Source organism: Crinia signifera, chromosome 1 (genome assembly GCF_055691185.1).
Source record: "Crinia signifera chromosome 1, ASM5569118v1, whole genome shotgun sequence".
NCBI lineage: Eukaryota > Metazoa > Chordata > Amphibia > Anura > Myobatrachidae > Crinia > Crinia signifera.
Window position 1 is genome coordinate 119,141,191 of NC_139217.1, and position 22,181 is coordinate 119,163,371.

General features: G+C 43.2%; 1 protein-coding gene across 1 annotated transcript in view; it reads left to right on the top strand.

Annotated features, from left to right (window-relative positions):
• The window catches only part of RXFP1 (relaxin family peptide receptor 1), a 188,661-nt gene that overhangs the window by 140,568 nt on the left and 25,912 nt on the right, over window positions 1-22,181 (top strand). The window contains exons 6-10 of the mRNA XM_083172505.1: window positions 6,641-6,712; window positions 10,862-10,933; window positions 14,549-14,620; window positions 15,686-15,760; window positions 20,632-20,703. Coding sequence (XP_083028631.1) covers window positions 6,641-6,712; window positions 10,862-10,933; window positions 14,549-14,620; window positions 15,686-15,760; window positions 20,632-20,703 — 363 coding nt within the window. The remainder of the gene's footprint in view (window positions 1-6,640; window positions 6,713-10,861; window positions 10,934-14,548; window positions 14,621-15,685; window positions 15,761-20,631; window positions 20,704-22,181) is intronic.

Below are 22,181 nucleotides of genomic sequence, written 5' to 3' on the forward strand. Positions count from 1 at the left end.
ACAATTTTCTGTTGATCTGCACATGAGCAGTGGAGGCTGAGTGCTCTAGTGCCCAGACCCTACTACATCCTGCAGAGAGGAGGGGGCCCGGCTGGAGGAGGCTGCACATGGGCCTCCTCCTCTCTTAAAAGGGCTCTGCCTGAATCTGCCATACTCCAGATTTATTGTGCAGAATGCGGGGAAGGAGAGGGATATATACATTGAGGCAGGTGAGGAGCTAACCAGCTCAGGTCACGTCAGCCTCTGGCCCTTCTGTGTCCCACCACAAAAGAACCTCAGTCCACCCACCTCCTCCATATCCTGTCTAACAGCAGCAGCCTGTGTGGCAGGCCAATCATATGCTCTTCTGCCTGCACCCAATGTATGAGAGGAGGGGAAAAGCACTGATCACCTTATACCCACCCCCTTTTTGTAGGGGCTACACCTGCACAATTAGACCATGTCCTCTAAAGGTCCCAGGCCCAGCACTGCTCTCTATGGCCCTGCTAAAACCACTGATTTTGCTGAATACAGGGAAAGAGGGGAATGGGTATATTGATGCATGTGAAGATCACGAAGCTATGCAGTTCAGGTCATGTCACTTTCAGTCTGTCACCCCCTGTTCCCACTTACAGTGGCAGCAATCTGCCCAGCCATGAAAAAATACAAAGAAACAGCGCAAGCATGTGTATTATATTAATATAGAAATATACCCTTAATTAAAGAACTTAAAATAGTCGTGTGAGATTACAATCTAAATGTATTACATAAAATATGTCTACAATATCTAATGTCACCTGAGCTGTAAAATAAAAAAACGTAGTCCATGAACATAATAGACTTTTAACCATAGCCACCATGATAGATCTGTTACCATATCCAGACGCTTATAAATGGTCATAGGCGTGCACAGCACATTTTATTAGGTGGTGCACCATCAAAGGAGTGTGTCTAGCACCACCTATTGGACGTGTGTAACACCGCCAATCATGCGTGTTTACTTTCATCTATTGGCAATATAAAACGTCTCTCAGCCACACCATAATCTCCGGCCTATTGCAGTTCTAAACTTCTAATTAATCTGTGTAATAGTACATGCAAATAAAGTAAAAAACACAGGTCTAGTGCAATTAATAAAGCAAACCACACACAAGTGATTGATGGGTGCTTCTTTTAATGAAATACAGTTATAAAAAGCAGACGTCTTTGGTAAAAGGCATTGCTGGTATTGCTAGTGGCAGGGAGGTATTCATAAGGGTGGGCATAGCATTAGGGGGTGTCTATGCACCTCTAATACTCAATGTGCACACACCTATGTAAATGGCTAGTGTCATCTATGTTATACCAGACTAATTAAATAGTATCCATGAAACCCAGAGGGTGATCAATGTGAGAGGGGGGTTTCCATAACTATACGGCTTGGTGCACATACTATTAGTGGAGTCAGCAATGTCCGGTAGTTGCATACTTGTCTACTCTCCTGGATCCAGCGGGAGACACACAGTTTTTGGGGTACTCTATCATGGCCCAAGTTGTAGGCAATTGTACTGCATTCTGAACAATACCTAGTGAAGTGGACAGAATGCAGAAATGTATACAGTAGATCTGAGGTACCCAGGGAGGGGACGGGGCATAATGATGCAATTCTATGCTAATGTAATTTTTCCCCCATCCCTATGCAAATTCAAGCCAAGCGGTGGTTTTATGCCAAACCCGCCCCTTTGGTTCTCCCTTCTGAATACCTCCTGGAGGGGAAAACCTTGAGGTAGGCAAGTATGGGTAGATGTGATCAAAACACTCTTTGATAAAGCCCTATGTGGGGCGAAATGCATCAGAGATCCATTTGCTTTAGGACCCGGTTACCTGCACCCCTATTGATTTGGCTATACTGAGGAGTGGTGCGCGCCTGGATTGACTTTTGCTAATTACAAATTCCTGCCATATCTTCAGCCACCTGTAAAGCCCACAGCACCAAAGAAGAGCTAACTACATCTGATCGTCTGGGAGAGTGTTCAGTGGCCACCAGTCGTCCTGCTGGCTCCTATACATCACCTGCTATGGAGCTTTTGGTGGTGAGACGTGCGGCCAGTAGTGGATTCAAGGGGGGGGGAGCGCACGGCACATTCCCCCCCCCCCCCCCCTGTCATTTCTGACACAGGTCATTACTAGCCCCCCTGGGAACCGGAGATACTGCTGGGCAAAACTGGAACATTTTCCGCATAGGATAACATGGGACCTGCTAATTACGACCCCCACTCGATTTCAGCGGCTGCCAGTTGTCCCCTCCCCCCCAGCATCACAGAAGCTTGTGGTTGCTCTCATTCAAACCCAAATCGCTGGGCCTTCAATCTGATACCAGGCTGGTCCATATGGGTTAATTAATTCCGGAGATATTGAGGGTAAACCAATTTCTTTATTTCTGAAATGTAATTTCATGGCTGTTCATGTTCTTTGAGGGCAGATTTCTCTGGAAGCGAATGGCCCAGATTCACTCAAAGTCCACTCAAAAGTTCTTCAATATGATACTGGTCTCATGTAAATTGGTCAGTTGGTTCCAAAGATATAGCCGGTTAAATGATTAATGGTTAAAGGAAGGGGGGGGGGAGTGGTTCCCCCCCCCTCACACCACAAAATGCAGGCACTAGGCTGGTGTAAAAGGGGCCAACCCGGGAATGTCCCTGCATGATCCTGTGACCACCAAAGGTGGAGACACAAAAAAAATTACTTCAAAAGTGACTGCACAGTGTATTTGCCAATGAAAGGGGACATGTCTACTATTACGATAATATCGATGCATCAATGATTTTGATGAGATTTTCTATTGATATCCATGTCCAGGTTTTATATATTATTTTTTATTGAGCTAAGATCCACCTCATAGTTACTACTGTATAGTGTATGTTGTTATCTTTTATTTGTATATGGGTTGAATAAATACTTATGGTATTTTTACTTATAGAGTGTCATATTATGGTTTTCTAACTGCATGTATTTCACTTGTTTCCATATGAAATTTGACATTTAGTTTTGCTATTTGCTCTGGTTGAGCCCTTTGGTGGAGAGGGGAAGAAAAAAGGATATGCAAATATCCAAAGAAGGCGCTTAGTGTGAGTGGCTTGGCTAAGGAGCAGCAGTCTAAAAAAGGGGTAGTCAGCCCCAATACAATATGCAAGAAGAAAAAGGGGGGTGGTCGACTGCGCTAGGGGGGTTTACAAAAAAAAAACATTTTTTGAGCATATAATCTTAAAAAAGAATGGTCAGGTGTATAGTGAAAAGGGAGTTACAATTTATTAAAATAGACACAATTATACATATAAAAACAACAAATGACAAATGACTAAAAGTAAATATATAGTCACCCTTTGATTTGCGACTGTCCAGTCCACTGGATTTTTTGTGGGATAAAGGACTTAGATTTGTAATCCACTCAAGCAATTTTGAAGAAGGATGGTTTTACATCGAATGAGGGTGTCCCAATGTAGACAATAATTTTCCAAGTGACGAGCTGCAGGGGAACCAGTGGGAGGGAAGGTACCTCAGAATTTGTGGGGGGCCAATCCACTTTATCTGAGGGAAATTCAGACGATGATGGTAGCCTTCTCAGTGTTGGAAAATGATTTGTTACTCTCGGGGAGCACTGAGTGCCTTCCTTGATATTACCGGGCTGTTGTTAGGGGGTAGCGTACCTCCAAAAGATTGCGTTCGCCTCGGATAGGTGGAAGGTCCAGGTGTTAATTCCTGTTGATGGAAGTAAAACTGAGAAAGGTAGTAGTCCCACTGGAAGATGGAATAGTTTTTTCCGGCTGCAGGTAGTAAGTATGAATGGAGTTCGATGTTATTAGTAGCAGATCTGTAGGGTGACTGGGGTCATCTGTTTGCACCTACGCGTTTCGCTGCCCACAGCAGCTTTTTCAAGGTGGAGAGGAGGAGAGCTAAGAAGCTGAGATAATTCATTATAACTTTCATTGCTACCGTATCTATGCTGGCTAACCATGGCATGGTTTTATTTTCACCCAGAGCCCAACTGTCAACATTAGAACATAATAATGTCAATAGGTCCATACAGAGTGAAAAAGAAGGTCATTAATGAAAAACATCACTTTGGCCCCTATACTTTCTGATTTTCCCACACTCCCATAAATTGATAGATAGTAGCCGAGGAATGACTGCCCTTAAGGTGGGGGCCAGATGGCGCTCCGACAGGGGGGATCCCGACAGTCAGTATCCCGACGTTGGAATCCCGACTGCTGGTGCTCCGTCAGGGGGGATCCCGACTCACAAGAGTATTCTCCCTGGTGGGGGTCCACGACCCAGATAGAGGGAGAAAATAACCTGTGGCGAGCCTGCAGCGTAGCAAGGGGCTTCTTTGTGCTCACCCCCCTGTCGGAGCACTGGCAGTCAGGATTCCGACGTTGGGATACTGACCGTCGGGATCCCCCCCTTGTCGGAGCCCCATACCACACCCCTTAAGGCAATGACCCATTTCCCCATATGTAATATAAAAACAAAAGTGGGGATAAAGTCTAGTGCTTCCTTTAACCCTGAAAGAAGACAGCCATTGCATGCTATTTGTGATTGAGGTACCACGTAAAAGGCCCGCAACATCTGAATGAAGCCCTTTGGGAATCCAAGCTGACCCAGCATATACAAATGATCCCATGTAACCATATCAAATCCATTTTTGGTGTCTAATGATAGAATAACCACATCTGTCACCTGAGCTCCAGAGGGTGCCAACCACTACTGAATGGCGAAAACTTTGCAAAAATTAACCACGGAGTAGCTCCCCCAAACAAATCCAGTCTGGTCGGTATGTCCCCCCAAGGGAAGAATCAATGTAAGCCATCTGCCATCATTTTGTTTTATTTAGAAGTCTAAATTCAAAAGTGAGATAGGTCAATATGAAACAGGCAACCCAAATCTCAACTAAGTTTGTGCAAAACCTTGAGAATAGCACAGTTAAAATACAGGGGCAATGCTTTTTAAGGATCTCTTTATAAACATTGACTAGTTTCTTCAGCAATAGGGCAAAGAATCTTAAAATATTAACCAGAGAATCCACCTGGGCCTAAGTTTTACATTTATCAAACATTTAATAATAACACTAGTGACTTTAGTGACCCCGGGCTGCAAAAACAGAAGCATGGTCTAGGGAAATTTGGAGTGGAGAGGTTCTCCCTGAAGGCTTTTTGTTGTTCTCCTCAATAGTGTCAGCTCAGTATAAATGAGTATAAAAAACACTAAGGGCCTTATTCTGGTCGATGCTTAAATTTCCGAATTCTTTCGGATGGCGTTTTTTAGCCGTCTGCGCATGCGTAGGCAACGCTATGTGCATGTGCCACGCACGGTCTCCGTACTCGTTTTCACTAATACCATACAGAAATGTGCACCGCATTCACTCGGGAAATATAGGCGTAATATGGGCTTCATTCGGAAGTACACAGGGGCGTAGTTTCAAAGTGGGCTAAACTGGGCGTAAACATGGGCGTACACGAGGGAGTGCACTAATTCTGGTAGGCGTGCATTCGGACAGAACACTGACTGCAAACGAACCAACAGCCAGGAAATATGCGGTCTTCATAAGCAAGTTTCACTTTGCGGACACCACTCGGTCATGCGCTAGGCATTCGGATCGCCCAATTAGTACGCCCGCACCTGAACCACTGTCAGCTAAACACAATACAATCCACTCCTCTACTTATTAGTCATTAATTACACTCTTTTCATTGCTTCAATTGGAACCATTGCAGCCTAAATAGACCATTACTAAACACACAAATGCTGAAAGTACGGCTGCATTTTTTACACACATTTACACTGCAAGCAACGGGCAGAACTATGTATCACTAATATAAATATACATGTCACTTTTACATTCAGCAATAACAGCACACATTTGGGGATCAAGGGTTAATGTAAAGTGGTAGTAATGTGTTTAATGTGTTTAAGTATCTTTTAGGATTTAATTGATTCCAATTACAAACAAACAATTTTTAATGAGGTAGCCTAATTGCATAAGTGTGTCATGTGACAGATTTATGAGTTCAGAGAATAGTCGTGAGTTTTGCGGAAATACACTGCATCGGTGCGTACGTGCAGCTTCACGTCCGTTCTGACGCTGTAAGACCGTGCAGAATCTTTGTGTGGCCACCGCACACGCACGGTTTGGATGTTGTCCGTAAACACACCCTCTTCTTAGAGAGCGAGTCCGTCCGAATGCAGAGGACCTGTGGGCGTTTCTTCTTACAATGTCCACACAGCGTGGCTTGCGGTCCGCTCCGAAAGAATTCGGAAATTTACGCACCAACCAGAATAACCTCCTAAGTGTCTCAGAAATGTACTTGTGTACCTGTAGGTATTTTCCGAGATATAACCAATGAGAGTTCTCGTGTCCCGCCCAATAGTTTTAATGGAATAATGGAAGTTTTTAGTTAATTTTCATTTATTACATTGTCATATCATCAAGTGGCACTAGAATTCCAAATACAATACCTGTTCAGATATTTATTATAGAATTAAACTGTTCTTTTCCTGTCTACTAAATCATGCTGCACACGTTCTGCATACACTATTACTCCTCGTGTATTCTCTAGCACCACCTAGTGTTCATCAATAAGTTTGCTAGCCTATTTTAGTAATATGTTGTTTTTCATTGTCCTAGGTATCTACAACATAATAAAATTAGGACTGTATCTGTGCATGCATTCAGAGGTCTCTACAATCTAACAAAGCTGTGAGTACCATTCAGTAATATGTGTAAGTTATATGTTATTTATGTAGCATTTATATTGTTTCATCAAGCCAAGCATCGACACTTTACTTGTGATGACGTGTGTTAGTAAATCATATCTCTTGCCATGCCAAATACACACTTTGGGGGTGTTTGATATATATAATATAGTATTCACCACAGTGCGCAATACAAGCTGCTAGGTAGGATTTGTTCTAGGGGTTTTTCTTCTATACCCCAAATAATAGACAATGGTACAAGAAAGTGAACTAATCCTTCAACCAGCGCTTATAAACAAGGAGGAAATTACTTCCCTTTTACTTTTCCCTGAAACACTCCCTTGCTTCACAGAGATGCTGACAATTCTTTCTTCAGAAATTTAAATCAGGGTTGCCGACCCTCCCGGAATTTGCGTGAGTCTCCCGAAAATCGGGTCCTTCCTCCCGGCCCCCGGAAGGGTGGGCAACCCTCCCGGAATCAGGGGGACCCCCACTGTGCCCCCCCGATCGCGGCATTTATATGCCGCAATCCGCGGGTCTCAGGGGAGGGGGCGGAGCTAAAACGGCACAATCGTGTCATTTTGGCCCCGCCCCCTCCATGAATATCAGTTATTTCGGCTATTTGCCGTAATGGGGGCGGGGCTTAATGACGGCACAGTTAAGCCCAAAACTTGTAATGCAAGATTCGGATTTTTTGAAAGTCGGCAACCCTGATTTAAATCGATGGTACATAAAAGATATGAATGGGAAATATCGCATAAAATGTATTTAATCCTATTCAAACATACTAAACACAAAAAGTTTTTAAAATATCTTTCCAAATATTGTAAACAAGCACACAAATAAAGTGACAAAGTGCATAGGTTCAAGGAAGATGGTAATGAACTGTCAGATTGCAAAACAGTTCAAAACAGGCATGAAGTATTGCACATATGGATCCCGGGTCACATACAGCAAGCATACAGCTCTGCAGGTAAAGAAACAGTCCTTCCCGGTAAGGACGGTGTGCAGACGAACCAGGAAGGACTGTTTCTTTACGTGCAGAGCTGTATGCTGTTTGTGACCCGGGATCTCTATGTACAATACTTCATGCCTGTTTTAAACTGTTTCGCAATCTGACAGTTCATTACCAACTGGTAATCACCCTTCCTTGAACCTATGCACACTTTGGGGGTATTTATCAAAGCTTGGCAAGAGAGGGCCTGATTCAGACCTGATCGCTAGGCTGCATATAATTGCTGCCTAGGGAGCAGGTGATCACTCCCATTCTAAACACCCCCCAACCCTTCGCCCTGCCAAGTGAATATTCGCACTAGGTCTGAATTGCCCCCAAATTACAAATCAAACTGTCATTTACAGACTGTGGTTGCAAAATGACAGGAGATGATTGGTTGGGACATTATTTCTCACCATTAGTCTCGCTAATAATAATAATATTATCCCTCTTCATATTACCATTATAAACTTGGATTACAAAAAACATGATGTGGAGGTTTTTGTATGTATATATATATATATATATATATATATATATATATATATATATATATATATATATATAGTTTGAATCTGTGCAAAGTCAGAACTTTTAAAAGACATCCGTCTCAAACGATGCAGTGCAGCTCACTCCAATGAGGCTTGTCTCGGCCTCAGCACCAAAGAACATGTAACAAAAGGATAAATAGGGAATTTTACTGTATTTTTCAGAAAAGGTTAATTCTTAATGTAATACTGTATTACGCCCTTCCTAGACAGTCCTTTCTTTATATAGAGGGACATAGAATTGCAGTAAAATAAACTCATTAAAAGTTCAAGAGAGTACAACAAGCATATGTATACATACATACATAGGGGGTTATTCTGATTTCATTGCAAGCGCATTAATGGCATGTGCCGACGCTTGGTGCGAGCAGGCATGGCTAACTGCTTGTTCGCTGGCCCATTCACAGATAGCATTGCGGGTGGGGGGCGTGGGGTGGCGTTCCCATAAAAACACTGGGTGTTCCCATGTAAATGCGCTGGTGATGCAGGTGCGGGGGGTGGGCAGCTAATGTCAGCGGATGTCAGCTGCCTGCACACTTCCCGTACAGGGCGCACACAGTCCTAAGACACTACAGAGGTGCCTTAGGTTTGCGAGTGCTTGCAAAATCATTCGATGGTTGTCGACCATCGAATGATTTTGTCCCCGCGCGCAAGCCTGCAAATGGATGTATATGTAAAACATCCATCACATGTGTACGGGGATATTCGGTGTGCGTGGGGGCGGGGCCGGTAGTGCGGGCGGCGGGTGGATTTAATCCACACGCAAAGCTGCAAAATTTGCAGTTTTGCTTGTGGACCAGAATAAGGTCCATAGTGCTAAATAAAGTACAGAATTAGGGATTATAAAATAGATCGACCTGCTCAGTTTAGCGAGCTGGCGCCAGTGACTCTAAATATTTATCTTGTAGGAGAGTAGCTGGTTACCGGTTGTTACTGTTCATTTTCAACAATTTTAAGATTTAATTAATAATTTGTATTTGTTTAGCATTTAGTCATATTTTGTGGTCTACCAATAGTCATTGAATAATGTTGAATGTATTGGCCACTGTATAGTGCTATTATCGGCAGTGATGATTGGATACAGTAAATATTATTAATAATAATGAACAGCAACAAATGCCTAAATATCAAGTAAATAAAGGACAACATTATTAGGAATAGTCACAATATTAGACAATACTGATCACGCATAATAACTAAATAGTTCAGTATAAATTACATGTGCACATTAGGGGCCTGATTCTGGTTCACATGCAGCGCTCCGCTGAGGCACACCTATGTGAAGGGGTGGGCAGTGGCGGGGTCCCGGCTGTGTTGAGCGTATGGGGGGTGTGGGTGCAGCTGCAGTGCCGCTGCACCCATAATGCGCAGTGTGCTGAGAGCGGACCTGCGACCTAAGTATTAGAATTTTTTTTTCAAAAGATTGGCTGACCGCTGATAGGCTGAGAGTGCTCTCTATCAGCCAATCAGCAGCCTTGCTGCATCTGGCTGAGAGAGAGAGCGCACTCTAAGCTAATCAGCGGCCGGCCTATCTTTTTCATAAAAAAAAAAATTCTCCCGCCACAGGTCTGCTCTAAGCAGCACTTCCTGGACACTGCGGAGTCGGACTGCATCACGCTGCACCCACACCCCGGGCCTGATATCAGTGGAAGGCGTGGCTCGTGGGAGCATCATTCCCACAAAGCCATGCCCCCATTTGGCTCTGCCACACCCGCTTATAGGGAGCATGCCGCACACGTAACGATTTTATAAACATCAATAAAGCATTAGAAAGAAAAAGCATCACACAATTATACATGCATATTAGATTTTATACCATTTTTATATAGACATTTATTTAAAGGTAACAACTACAGTTGTATATACTAAACTTATTATTTAATAATTTTTAACATGTTTTTTAAACATTTTTTTATATTTGTTGGGTGTCTTCTATTTTTGTGTGTCTATTATAGAAAGTGTTCCATTAACCTTTATGTTGCACATTCAATTTTAATGCTACTTAAAAGTAGGATTTGAAATCTTTATATTATATTTCTATTTATACTTCCTGAATTTTATATTACAGGTTGAGTATCCCTTATCCAAAATGCTCGGGACCAGGAGAATTTTGGATAACGGATTATTCCGTATTTCGGAATATTTTAATATTTCAATGATGTATCTTGAGGTATCTTGCATTTATGTTGTACATATACATCAAACACATGAAATAAACACAAATATATTTTATTTGTGCATAAAACAAGGTTTCAAAACATGAAACAAAGTTTGTGTACAATCTCAGGCACTGAATTTAAATGCCAAGCAATCATTGTCTTGTACATATATAGTGCCAGTTACATATCATTCCCTCAGTAGTGCTGTTACAGATGTCCCCAGTAAGTTTTCAGCAAAAAAAATTTGTTTGGTTTCGGAATAATTCGAATAACGGATATTCGGATACGGGATACTCAACCTGTACTTCATTTGAGGATGTTTTAAATACTAACATTTCATTGCAGGTGGTTACTATATAATTAATTATTCAGATATATGTCTAAGTACTCATTTTAGATAATGAAGAAATATCTTGCAAGTTCTTTATATATGTATTTATGATTATTTGCAGTTATTTGAGCCATAATGCGATAACCACGCTAAAACCCGGAGTATTCCGAGACCTCCACAAACTGGAATGGTTGTAAGTTTTATTCACCAATGCAATGTGCATCGAAATATTGGTTTACATTGTCTTTCCTGACTGTATATTATCTTTCATGATTGTATATATAAATATATGTAGTTTGGCCATGCTATGGGGAATGTGGTAGCTTAGTTAAAATTATTGGTACTCTTTACTTAGAACGGCGCCCACGATTTTGATCGAGCGAGCGAGCCACCGAGCCCGAAGCGTGGCGAGCGCAGCGAGCCCCGCGAGGGTACGCGGACAGCTGTGAAGCCCGCGAGGGGACGCGGATACCTGTGCGCTCGCCACACTTTCTATTCTCAACTCCACGCCGACGTGGATAGTGGGGGTATGAAAAGGTCGTAGGACGCGTACCGCCGCCCCTCGCGGGCTCGCTGCGCTCGCCACGCTTCGGGTTGACGTTGATCGTGGGGTGGCGTTAACAATTCGGGTGGCCATTATTCACTTCAGGGTGCCTATTTGGCCTCTGTGGCCCATTTAACATTGTTTCCTATGGAAAAATTGGGTCAATTGAGGCATTGAACAGGAAAATCGGGTCAATTGAGACATTTAACATTATTCCCTATGGGAAATCTCGGGCATCTCGTCGGTCGCATCGCACCCGATTTTTTAGTGCATTCAATGCCCGAGATGGCCATGATGGGCGCCCTTCTAAGTAAAGAGTACCAAATTATTAAATTAGTCAAGAAAATGGCCACTAATGTTAGTGGTAAGGGATGCAGTTAATATCCCGGCGGTCGGGATCCCGGCGTTCAGAATCCCGACGCTGGAATCCCGACCGCCGAAATGCCGACACATTCTCCCTCCTGGGGTGTCCACGACACCCCTGGAAGGAGAATAAATTAGTGTGCCGAGCGTAGCGAGGCACCGGGCCAGCTGCGTGGCGAGCGCAGCGAGCCCGCAAGGGGGGGCGATCCGCGTCCCCCCCCTGTCGGCATTTCGGCTGTCGGGATTTCGGCGTCGGGATTCTGAACGCCGGGATCCCGACCGCCGGGATTCAATACTGAATCCAGTGGTAACTGTAAAAAAAAAAGGAGGCGGTTAGTAAAATCTCCTTTGAGATTCCTGTATATGCGGGAAGGTACAGGCTGCCAACTGTCCCTACACAACACTACTTTAGTGCTGCCTGGTGGTGCTAGACCTTCAGTTTCTGCCTTCTCTACAGCTGGTGTGACTGCTGACTATGGGGCACATTTATCAAAAGAATTTGCATGATATACCCAAAATATAACTGTTTTAGGAGGATAGCAGTAAATATTAATTATCCTCAGAAGATATACATAGGGAGATCATATCTGATATTGGAGATATCGGTAGGGGCGCCGATATTTATACCAGGGGGTGTGGCCAATGGGGGAGGCGTGGCCAGACCTCCTCACTTGAAGAAGAATTGTGTCGTTTATACGGCTGCAGAGGGGTGCCAGTGTCAGCAGGTGGTGGGGAGTGGGTGTGATCGCACCCCCATGCAGGGAGAGAAAGGACAGCTTAGTGCATCTGGCCCACTGACTTTTACATACAAGTAATAAGGACTGGAGCCCGCCTATGCAATCTGAAAGAGGCCACGGGTTGGCCACCGGCCAGTTGATCACAGTCTGCATTCAGTGTACACAGGAATGGATAGGTCGTACAGTTATTACATGCAGAGTTTGGCAATTATAATGTCTCATGGTTACTGCCGGGCAGAGCCAGGGCATCTCTTAAAAGACTATACAGTATCCTGTTGAAAAGTTAAGTAGGAAAATGTTAACGTAGCCATGTTAAGCATACAGCTACAGTAGTTATCTTTTAGGCATGGGATGTGAATGAGATACTGTATATGGAATACTGTAAACGTATTGTAAATACTAAGGACATTATGTCACCAAGGAATTCTAGATGAAATAAAGACAAAAGCTTGACAGCCAAGTGCTGAGTTACCTCACATGGCCATAATCTATTTAGTGGACACTAAAAGCCTTGGGGGTAATTATGGGGACTTTGGTGAGGAAATTAGTTGACGTGTTCACAAGGGACAACTGGTCAGATAGCTATAATATCAATGGAAAGGATCAAATAGACAATTATTTACAATCAATTCTCCCTCTTGCATTACTGAATAATAAATTAAGGTTTTGTCAGAGGATGTCTATAGGTAGGTGTCATTCCTTCTAAATTACAAGGAGATTTAATTCAATAGAATCCATATGCTACATAGATACATAAGCACAAAGCCTATATGTTTACCAATGACTATGAACTGTCAAAGCATATTTCTCCATTATTCATGTTTTAAGAAAGAACTCTGTGGGCCAGATTCTCTAAGCTTCAAAAGTGATAAAATGGAGAGTGATAAACAGCCAGCCAATCAGCTCCTGCCTGCCAGGTCACAGACTGTGTTTGAAAAATGTCAGACAGGAGCTGATTGGCTGGCTGTTTATCACTCTCCATTTTATCACTTTTGGAGCTTAGAGATTCTGATTCTGTGTCATCTTGAATTAATTGACCTACATAGCACAGGGACTGCAAATTCTAAGTATCTGTTGTGCAGGGAAGCTGCAATAATCATGTACTTTGATCAAGTTCTGATTATTGCCGAGGGGAACTTCCCTCCCCATATTAACATGGCAGATCTTTAATATAATACGGGCGATCTTTACTGAAGAGAGTGTTTACTAGTTTTCCAATTAGACAATAAAATATTTTGCTGGACAATTTTCTGAAATACTACAAGTCATTTCCACAATAAAGAATTGATAAGAAGTAACAGATGTTTTGCCTGTATAGACAAATGCCTTACAGCATATAGAAATATTGTGCAGTTCTCTTCAATAGCACAATATATATCATATAGATTCACCATAGAGAAATATAATCAATAAACAGACTACCCAAATGATACAGGCAAATAAACTTTAGCTCAAAGCGTAAATCCAAGTGTCCATTAGACAAGAAAGGATCCTACTGATTACATCCAACAACTGAAACCAGCTTCACATTGCAGCTTTAACACGGTATATTGCCGTTTTTTTACCGTTTTAAAACCGGGACAGCTGCAATGTGAAAGCTCCATTGTCAATTTACCGGTTACAGAATACCGGTATTTTGAAACGTGTTAAAAGTGGGATCCTACACATTTAAAAAAGTGATGGTAAAAAACAGCATTGAAACGGTAATACCCCTTTCAGACCGCACTTAAACGGGTAATATACCGTTTAAGCTATGCGGCGTGAAAGGGGTTAAGGCTGTCTGCCCATTTTTTTTTAAACGTTTCAAACTACCAGCTCAATGCCGTTTATGCGATATGAAACCAGCTTGAGTGTCCAGGAAGACTCCCTATAAGGGGTGAAACATCAGTTGAGATTCTAACTTCAGCTGCAGCACAATTAAACACATAGTTTGTACAGCTGACTGGTTACCATAAGACTGACCAGGATCTACCAAGCTGTACGTATCGCAGATTCTTGCAATCAAGTTTTGCCTGGTAAGCGATTGCTGAATTTAAAATAAAAAAAACAGGTAGACTTGCACAAAAGTCCTGTACCTCCAGAACATTTAGTCATTGATATTGGGAAAATAGCTATTCATTGATTCTCAAAATGTAATATGTAATGTGTATCTCACTTTCAACAGAGTCATTGAGAGCAACAGAATTAACCAGATCTCCCCCCAAGTGTTTCTAGGATTGGATTCCCTTATACTTCTGTAAGTCAATTAATGATATCTTCTCATAGAAAATGTTAAGGTTTTTTTATTTCGGTAATACAGGTTGCTAGCATGTGTTTGTTTTTTAAATAGAGAAATGATTGCTGTAATAAATTATGTGGTTTATACCACTAGTATGGGGACTGGAATGAAGCAACATCACAGGACTTAGCCTTCCCATGGTGTGGCAGGGACAACACTTGCTTACAAATGGGGTGAAAATCGCCCAGTGTTTATGCCCCTTTATTTCAGCCTTCCATTATTTGTATAAGCGGCATCTACAGTAACCCTGAAAAATACAGTTTTTTTTGTTATTATTGTTATAAACAACAGCAGAATAAATCCCAAAATACTTTTACACAAAAATGGACTTGCCTTCAATTAGTGTAAAACCATAGAAAAGTAGCAGTTATTGTGCAGCTGATGAATACATTCAGGTAGCACTGAATGGGGAAATTCTATACATGCACAATTGTTAATATTATTTTGGTGTACATAGTTTCTATGTATGGTACAGTATGGTGATATACAGGCAAGTGAATCACAAGGAAAGGTAAAAGGCCCAGAATTACGTGAAAGATTATATAGTCATAATCAAAAAATGAAGAATCATAAATTTACACCTCTTACATTATATGTCAAATAAACCAGATGGAAATACTCCCAGTGTTTCCTACCAGTCAGACCCAGCAAGGAATAATATATGGCTCTAAAAAGTATAGATCGTTATCTACCATCAGAGGGAAGGCAAATGCTTTTCATTTCTATGAAGCCATAAATAATGATTATGCTGTAGCATTATATATTAAAGGTCAGTTAATATATATTTGGGCAGATTAATTAAGCCTGGTGAAGTGATAAAGTGACTTGTACAGTACTTCATCACCGGCCAATCAGCTCCCATCTGTTATTTTTGAAGCCCAGCCTGTAACATTGCAGTTAGGAGCTGATTGGCCGGTGATAAAGTACCAGACATTTTATCACTTCACAGGGCTTAATAAATCTGCCCCATTGTCCATTGTGACCCTTATATTAGAATGGATTTGCCTATGTTTTCTCTTACAGAGTAATGCTGAACAACTTCTTGGGTCGATTGCCTGACAAACCTCTTTGCCAACACATGCCCAAACTAAACTGGCTGTAAGTACAAAGCGGAGAGGGAAATCCAAATGATGGGTTCATTATGCACACTACATGAATCTTTGTGCACTCATGCAGTTGATATTGGGGGGTTTGATTGCTATAATGCAAATTCGCAATGCCATGGATTTATGGAATGACTACACATGCATACAGGTCATAGCGTGCATGCGTGAGGCCAAATAGCCACAAAAATATCTAAATGCAATCCCTTCGCAATTTGATGGACAGGAAGTCGGCGTTTGGGGGTGGTAACCTGCTGTTTTTTTTGGAGATTCTGAAAAAACGTAGACGGGCCCAGGGATTGTATGTGATGTCAGTGTCGGCCTCGATCAACCTGTATCTGTTGCATAGTCAGGTGGTGGGATCAGACTGTCACACCTGTGGCTGGAAACAACCACGTAGGGGCTGTCTGGTACACAAACTGTGATGCCTTGATAAGGCTACTGTGCATTACCAGGAGGCACCCAGGACAGTTAGAAGAAGGACCACAGAAGTAAAAACAAGTCTTTATTTATTCCACAGATGGTACAGGTGATAACTGATGAGACTTGGTAAATATAATGACAGCAGTAACTCAGACAGGATTCAGTACCATGAGAACTTGCAGGGACTACGACACAATAGGTGCAGCTTAGGAATGCTGATGCAGTCTATGAGAGCATGAAATACTTAGTAGCAATTGTAGCAGTGTTTGCACACTGATGGAGTCCAGACAAAGTAGCAGCGGTGATACAAATGGTAAGTGGTGCATAGTAAGAACACTGAAGGAGTCCGGGAAATAACAACAGTAGTTATAATGGATTAATGGTGCAGTGTAAGAACACTGATATAGTCCAGATGATAATAGCACACTAGGTATGACAAGTAACAGGTGTAGTGAACACTGATGAAGTCCAGATATAATGCAAGTTCAGGGAATGCAAATAAGAGAGGAGTAATGTGGTGGTTCTGACCCTTGAAGACTTGGAAGATGAAATAAGAACTGGGTCCAGATAATGAAGCTAGGAATCGATCGAGAGTCACCGATGATGGGTATTGATCACGGAACACCGATGGAGCAGGATACCGATGGAGGATCACCAATGCTGAGTATCAATAGCGGAACACCGATGGAGCAGGATACCAATGGAGGATAACAGATGGTGAGTATTGATGGCGGAACACCGATGGAACAGTATACCAATGGAGAATCACCTATGGTGAGTATCGATGGTGGAACACAGATGGAGCAGGATTCCAATGGAGGATCCCCAATGGTGAGTATCGATGGGGAACACCAATGGAGATGGGTATCGATGGCGGAACACTGACAGGGCCATACAAGCTGCACGCTCAGAACCTGGAGTAGGATGGAAAGCCCCGGATAACGGCACCTGGAAGCAGCTTAGAGACACAGAGAGAGAACGCTATAAAGGTAGCACAATCTGATCAGTAGCACTGGCAACTGGCCTAACTTACCCAGCATACTTATAGCAGCAGAGGAGTGATGATTGGCTGAGCAAATAACACTGCAGAGTGGCTCACAGGATTGGCTGAAGAGTAACATGTGACCAGGAAGTACATGGATGCTCCCATGTTCAGGGAAGGCAAGAAACACTGTTTGTACTACACATGGAGATTGGCCTATGACAATGGTGGTGGCGTAGGAGCCGTGGGAGGTGAGCGCTGACAGCCCAACGTGGAGGGATGATCAGATGCAGACACTGCAGCGATGGAAGGCTGAGGAATCACAGCAGAGACAGCAGCACTAGGAGAGCTCTGTATCCCCGCACTGCGGGGTGAGCGCACACAGCGCTGATTGAAACAAGTTCTGGAATGCAGCGACAGTCTTGCTAGACGCTTGGAAGGTAAATATATCTGTCTCAATACTCTGGCCATGACACAGACTTACTTACATTTGCACAGACTGGGAAAATCACTAGATGGTGAGTGAATTGTGAATCGATGTGCGACAAGATACCAGTTTGTCAAATGTTTGCAATTCACTCGCAGATTTACTGGCCGGGTTTTCACTCTGTCTTGGCGATGGCTAACCACTCGCAGTCATCTGCAAATTTGCAGATGAGCAATCAGATCTGAATCAGATCCATTGCTTGCAATATTGTTTAACTTCTGTGTATAAAAGTATGGATATACTGTAGGATTTATCTTTGAATGTATGTCTATTTACCTTTGCATGTTTAACTAGTTACCAAATTCCCAACATTTTAAATAGAAATAATACATCCTCATATAAAAATGTGCATGTATGATCTGTATGAGATTAGGAACCAGGGCCGGACTGGCCATCTGGCACTTCTGGCAAATGCCAGAAGGGCCGATGGCCTTGTGGGCCGCTTTGTGCAGAAAGTTCGGAGAACTTTCTGCAGTAGCGATGAGCCCGCCCTGCTGCCTCGAGTCCCCTATTTGGCCACACAGGCTGTCTGGAGCGGGACTCACCACACCTCCTTATACTGTAGATGTAGGTCAGAGGGCTCCCCCAGTCTCTGCCTGAAGCCTCTCATCAGCCTCTGTCTCTGGTCCGCCTCTCAGCTGCTGCGTCACCGCGGCTCAGCCCTCCACCTCCTGCTGTCAGCCTGTCTCCTCCGGACCTCCCGTGAGAATTACCGCCGACTACCACCGGAAGCCTCGGCTTGGGAACAGATCTCTGTAGGGGCTATTAATCGGTAAGCCCTGTTAATGGTGTTGCGCTGTCTCCCACACACGCGCCCACCGCTGCTCTCCTCTGTCTTCGTCAGCTCTCCTCAGGCACCTTTTACCGCTCAGTCGGAGCTTGTCTTTTATAACCTCAGTATGAGCGGGCAAAAAACGGGGCTCCTGCTGAGCGCGAGCACCCCGGCTTTATTGGTCAATTACACTTCAACCCCACAATGTCGGGAAAAAGGTCCTCCCTCAAGTGCAGGGAGAATAGCACAGTCCACCAGATTCTGCCATAGGGCAAACTGTCTAGAACGGCCCACTGCCCCTGCTTTGAGGGGTGTTCCCCTATAATAGGTATTTTCTAATTTAAGAAGATATAGCCCGTGTGTCCCTTTTCTGTAGAAAAGCATTCTCCCATTCATTTGAAATACATTAATTCTCTACCATATGTCCTCTGTGAGGAGTAGTAGTCCATATATAGTCTGCACGCAGAAAGATATTACCAATAACTCCACAATTGACACCCTATTTAGACAGAGGAAGCAGATGGGCATTACGGTGTGTTCCATAATGTGTAATGCCTCCTTTTTGTGAAGCCACACCTCCTTTTCACGAGGCCACGCCCCCTTTTTGATTGGGGCCCTCCGCCGTGCAAGGGTCCCTCCTACTGCGTGTGGGCCTGTATGCTCAAAATGCCAGGGCCGATTTCGGGTCCCAGTCCGGCCCTGTTAGGAACACATATTTATAACCAGGGGACTGGGTGTTACACAGACATTCAAAATCTCTGTTTTATATCTATTTTCCACATTTAAAGATCACAATACTTACTTACTTTGTAAGTCGCCTCTGCAGACACTGAAGGGCACTTCAGGGGGTGGGGTCGAATGATCTCATCAATAGGTCCTGTCCACAACATAGGGAAAGAGCCGAGATGTGCGGGTAAACAGTGAGGTGGTGTAGCTAAATGGCGTGATCCAGTCATTCAGCCCTACCCCCCTTTCGGTGGCTCCCACGAGTGCTGGTGAGTAACATACAATCCTGGCAGTTTCACTAAAGAAGCCAGCACAATGTTAGAGAGCCATCTACTCTGCCAGGGTGCTGCTACCCCAAACATTGTAAGTCTTCTGTAGCTTCCGGAATGGTAGGCAAGTAGGTCACAATATCATTATATCAACGTCTAAGGCATGGGTTCCCAACCATGGTCCTCAAGGAACACTAAGGGGTAAATTTAGTAAAGCTTCAAAAAATAAAAGAGGTGATGTTGCCCATAGCAACCAATCAGGTTCTATAATTTTCTAGGATGCAATAGATAAATGATTAACAGAATTTGATTGGTCTCTATGGGCAAAATCACCTCTTTTCATTCTTAGGGCGGTATTCAATGAGAATACCTGCGAGGTGCAGCGAATCCTTTTTAGGATTCGCTGCACATTCGCCAGGTTCCGGAGCCGGCGGGCTCCGGTATTCAACGTGTCAGGGGCTCGCTGCCCCTGACTGGCGAATATGAGCTCCTGCGGCGAATGCCGCAGGGAGCCTGAGGACGGTGGCAGGCAGAGAGATGGAAGTCTCTCTGCCTGCCCCAGAACATTTGTGGGGGGGAGGTGGGCTCCCCGGGGGCCAGGCAGCACAGGCTGCCCCCCGGGGGTGCCAGCAGGGGACCGTATATTCACTATACCCGATCGTAACGATCGGGTGCAGTGAATATATGAATATGTAATGAGCGGCTCGGCTCCGGCGCCCCCTGCTGGCTGCTGTGTAAAAAAAAAATATATATATATATTTTTTAATTAAATATATATTCATGTGCTTACAGCACATGAATAAAAATAGCATGCCCCTCTTTAGAATAAAATTCCTGATTTTTTTTACACCAAATGTAAAAAACAAAACACTTTATTTTAAAAGTTCACATTCCACTTCTCCATAAAAAGATAGCGATTGCTACTCGGTGAATCATGGCGAAAAAAACCTTCAAATGTATTCGCCATGTGGTCATTGAATAGGGTGATTCACCGTTTTAGTCAAAAATTCGCCAAACAGCACAAATTCGCCATAAAAACATGGCGAATCAGGCTCATTGAATACCGCCCTTAGAAGCTTTGCTAAATTTACTCAGTCCAACTTTTCCCTTTGTATAACAATACAATGAAGACTGTTTCAGATGTTTGCATTGCATGACATACAGTACAGTATTCAGATTGTTTTAATCTTTTTTTTTTATTTTATAGAGATTTTGAAGGTAATAATATTCCAACCTTAAAGAACACAACCTTTAGTTCCTGCACTACGTTAACTGTCTTGTAAGTAAATTTATTCTAAATGTTTTATAATTAAAAAAATACTATGCCTACTATGCCTAGTAAATGACATATTTATTATTATTATTTATTTATTAACAGTTTCTTATATAGCGCAGCAAATTCCGTTGCGCTTAACAAAAGGAGACAGTGATACAACAAACAGGGTATTTACAGACAGTCAAAAGTTAGGAGGGCCCTGCTCGCAAGTTTACAATCTATAGGGAAATAGGCATTGATACATAAGGATAGATACTGTATTCTTTATTGCATCGATTCCACCAGAATGCGAGGTTCTGTGACTGGTTCTGGAATTTGATAAGCTTGCCTGAAGAGATGAGTTTTCAGGGAACGCTTATAGGTTTGGAGACTGGAAGAGAGTCTTATTGTGCTTGGGAGGGCATTCCACAGAGTGGGTGCAGCTCGAAGACATTCATGCAATCAGGAATGGGAGCGAGTAATGAGTGTGGATGAGAGACGCAGATCTTGGGAGGAGCGTAGAGGTCGGTTGGAAGATATTTTGAGATAAGAGAAGATATATGTAGACTTCCATGCCAATGTAAATAAATGTAATTTTGCTGCAATCTTTAATTTCGTTTTTTTATAAACCTATTTTATCACAATTGAAGAAGGCGACTAGTTTTAGATAAATAATTGATGCTTGCACAAAATTGGTCCCACAGATCAGTCTGATTGCCCTTTAGGCTGCCATATAGTCTGAGGTATGGCCACCTGCACACTGCCCCTTGAAAGTGCCTAGGAAATTATACCGCCGGTCATTGTTTCTGCCCATGCATGTTGCCACTCCAAACCAGTCTCCTGTTACCATCAGTAATTTTGCAGTGTGTATGGCCTGTATGGTATCTGATCGGTAGACGGACAATGTCAAGGTTGACATTTGATAGGTAGAAACCACAGGGTTGACTAAGATAAAAGGTCAACCCAAGCAAAATGTTGACATGAAACAGGTGCCATGCACTTTTTTTGGAGGGGGACTTTTTCATATTTTACTAACCACGCGGACTCCGGTTATATACAGTAAAGTGTACTGAGTGCAACGGTAGTGGGACTGATGCAACATGCCCGAAGCATGACGAGCAATGCAGTATACTAAATTTTCCATTGCCAACTTGGGGATCTGAGACACCCTCTTGTGGGGCTGAGTTGGCTACCACTGCACTAGAGCACGGTCAATCGAGCCGATGGTCGAGTTGATTGCCTTCAGCGAAGACCATGCCAGATTGCCCATACACACTAGACGATGTAATGAAGGAAGGAGCAACATCTTCATTACACTGCACCAGGTCGGACGCGTTATCATCTTAGCAGCCAGGTTCTTGTTAGTTATACTGCATGGCACGTAATAGTGGGTACACACTAAGTAAGGTGGACAATCTGATATATTGTCCCGACATTGGTCTAGTGTGTTTCCAGCCTGGGGGGGGGGAATTCGATCCATGTCAAATTTGGACAGCCGGAAA